The sequence below is a fragment of the Nerophis lumbriciformis genome, linkage group LG09 (assembly GCF_033978685.3).
Source record: "Nerophis lumbriciformis linkage group LG09, RoL_Nlum_v2.1, whole genome shotgun sequence".
Lineage (NCBI taxonomy): Eukaryota > Metazoa > Chordata > Actinopteri > Syngnathiformes > Syngnathidae > Nerophis > Nerophis lumbriciformis.
In genome coordinates this window covers 53,655,001-53,656,408 of record NC_084556.2, presented here as the reverse complement: position 1 = coordinate 53,656,408, position 1,408 = coordinate 53,655,001, and the positions used below count along the sequence as shown (strand labels likewise).

General features: G+C 47.4%; 1 protein-coding gene across 1 annotated transcript in view; it reads right to left on the bottom strand.

Annotated features, from left to right (window-relative positions):
• Positions 1–326: 326 nt before the first annotated feature.
• The window catches only part of LOC133607188 (tyrosinase-like), a 10,574-nt gene continuing 9,492 nt past the window's right edge, over positions 327–1,408 (bottom strand). Inside the window, exon 5 of the mRNA XM_061961655.1 lies at positions 327–596. Coding sequence (XP_061817639.1) covers positions 337–596 — 260 coding nt within the window. The 3' untranslated portion in view covers positions 327–336. The remainder of the gene's footprint in view (positions 597–1,408) is intronic.

Genomic DNA, 1,408 nt, shown 5'->3' with positions numbered 1-1,408 from the left:
GTTACCGGGCTGGGAGGACGTTAATGAAACTGCCTAACAATAAAAACCCACATAAGAAACCAAGAACTCGCCCTCCATCATTCTATAGTTATAACGTGTTTGGGCAGGCACGCTGTTTATATTGTGGGAAAGCGGACGTGAATACAGGCTGTTGACACGTCACTCAGGTCCGCATGGAGCTGAATTTCAGGAGATTTTCGGGAGAAAATTTGTCCCGGGACGTTTTCGGGAGAGGCGCTGAATTTCGGGAGTCTCCCGGAAAATCCGGGAGGGTTGGCAAGTATGTCCCACCATGTCAGACATCTTCGCACTTCGCATGTGACAGTTTTAAAGTCCTCATATGGCCGCCTGGTAACCGCTGACTTTTCTTTCTTCCAGACTGTTCCTCCTAATAAGCGGCTCCCTCTCAGAGAAGGCGAAGAACCTTCGCCACCGCCACCCTCTAAATGACCCCAGAGCTTGCCGCTTGACCTTAGGCGCCGCCACGGCCGCCGCCGCCGCCACGCATCCTCCGCAGAGGCTGGCCAGCAGCATCCAGGGCCACGCGTCCTGCAGCTCCTCCAGGTAGGGATGCACGGCCTCGGACAGACGCTGGGCTGCAGAGGGCGTAGGTGAAAACATTTCTAATCAGGGGTGGGATGCAGAGGTGGGTAGAGTAGCCAGAAATTGTACTCAAGTAAGAGTACTGTTACTTTAGAGATTTATTACTCAAGTAAAAGTAAGGAGTAGTCACCCAAATATTTACTTGAGTAAAAGTAAAAAGTATGTTGTGAAAAAACTACTCAAGTACTGAGTAACTGATGAGTAATATATACACACACACATATATATATATATATATATATATATATATATATATACATACACACACACACATATACCGTATTTTCCGCACTATAAGGCGCACCTAAAAACCACAAATTTTCTCAAAAGCTGACAGTGCGCCTTATAACCCGGTGCGCTTTATATATGGATTAATATTAAGATTCATTTTCATAAAGTTTCGGTCTCGCAACTTCGGTAAACAGCCGCCATCTTTTTTCCCGGTAGAACAGGAAGCGCTTCTTCTTCTACGCAAGCAACCGCCAAGGTAAGCACCCGCCCCCATAGAACGGGAAGCGCTTCTTCTTCTACTGTAAGCAACCACCCGCCCGCTTAGAAGAAGAAAAAGGGCGCGGATATCACCGTACGTTTCATTTCCTTTGTGTGTTTACATCTGTAAAGACCACAAAATGGCTCCTACTAAGCGACAGGTATCCGGTTCATGAAAAGACGCAATCTCTCCATCCGCACACGGACTACTATTTCACAGCAACTGATATTCCTGTGAACCGCACTGTGGATACAACGGGAGCACGTACGGTGAATATTCGCACCACAGGGAATGAGAAGTCATCCTTCACTGTGG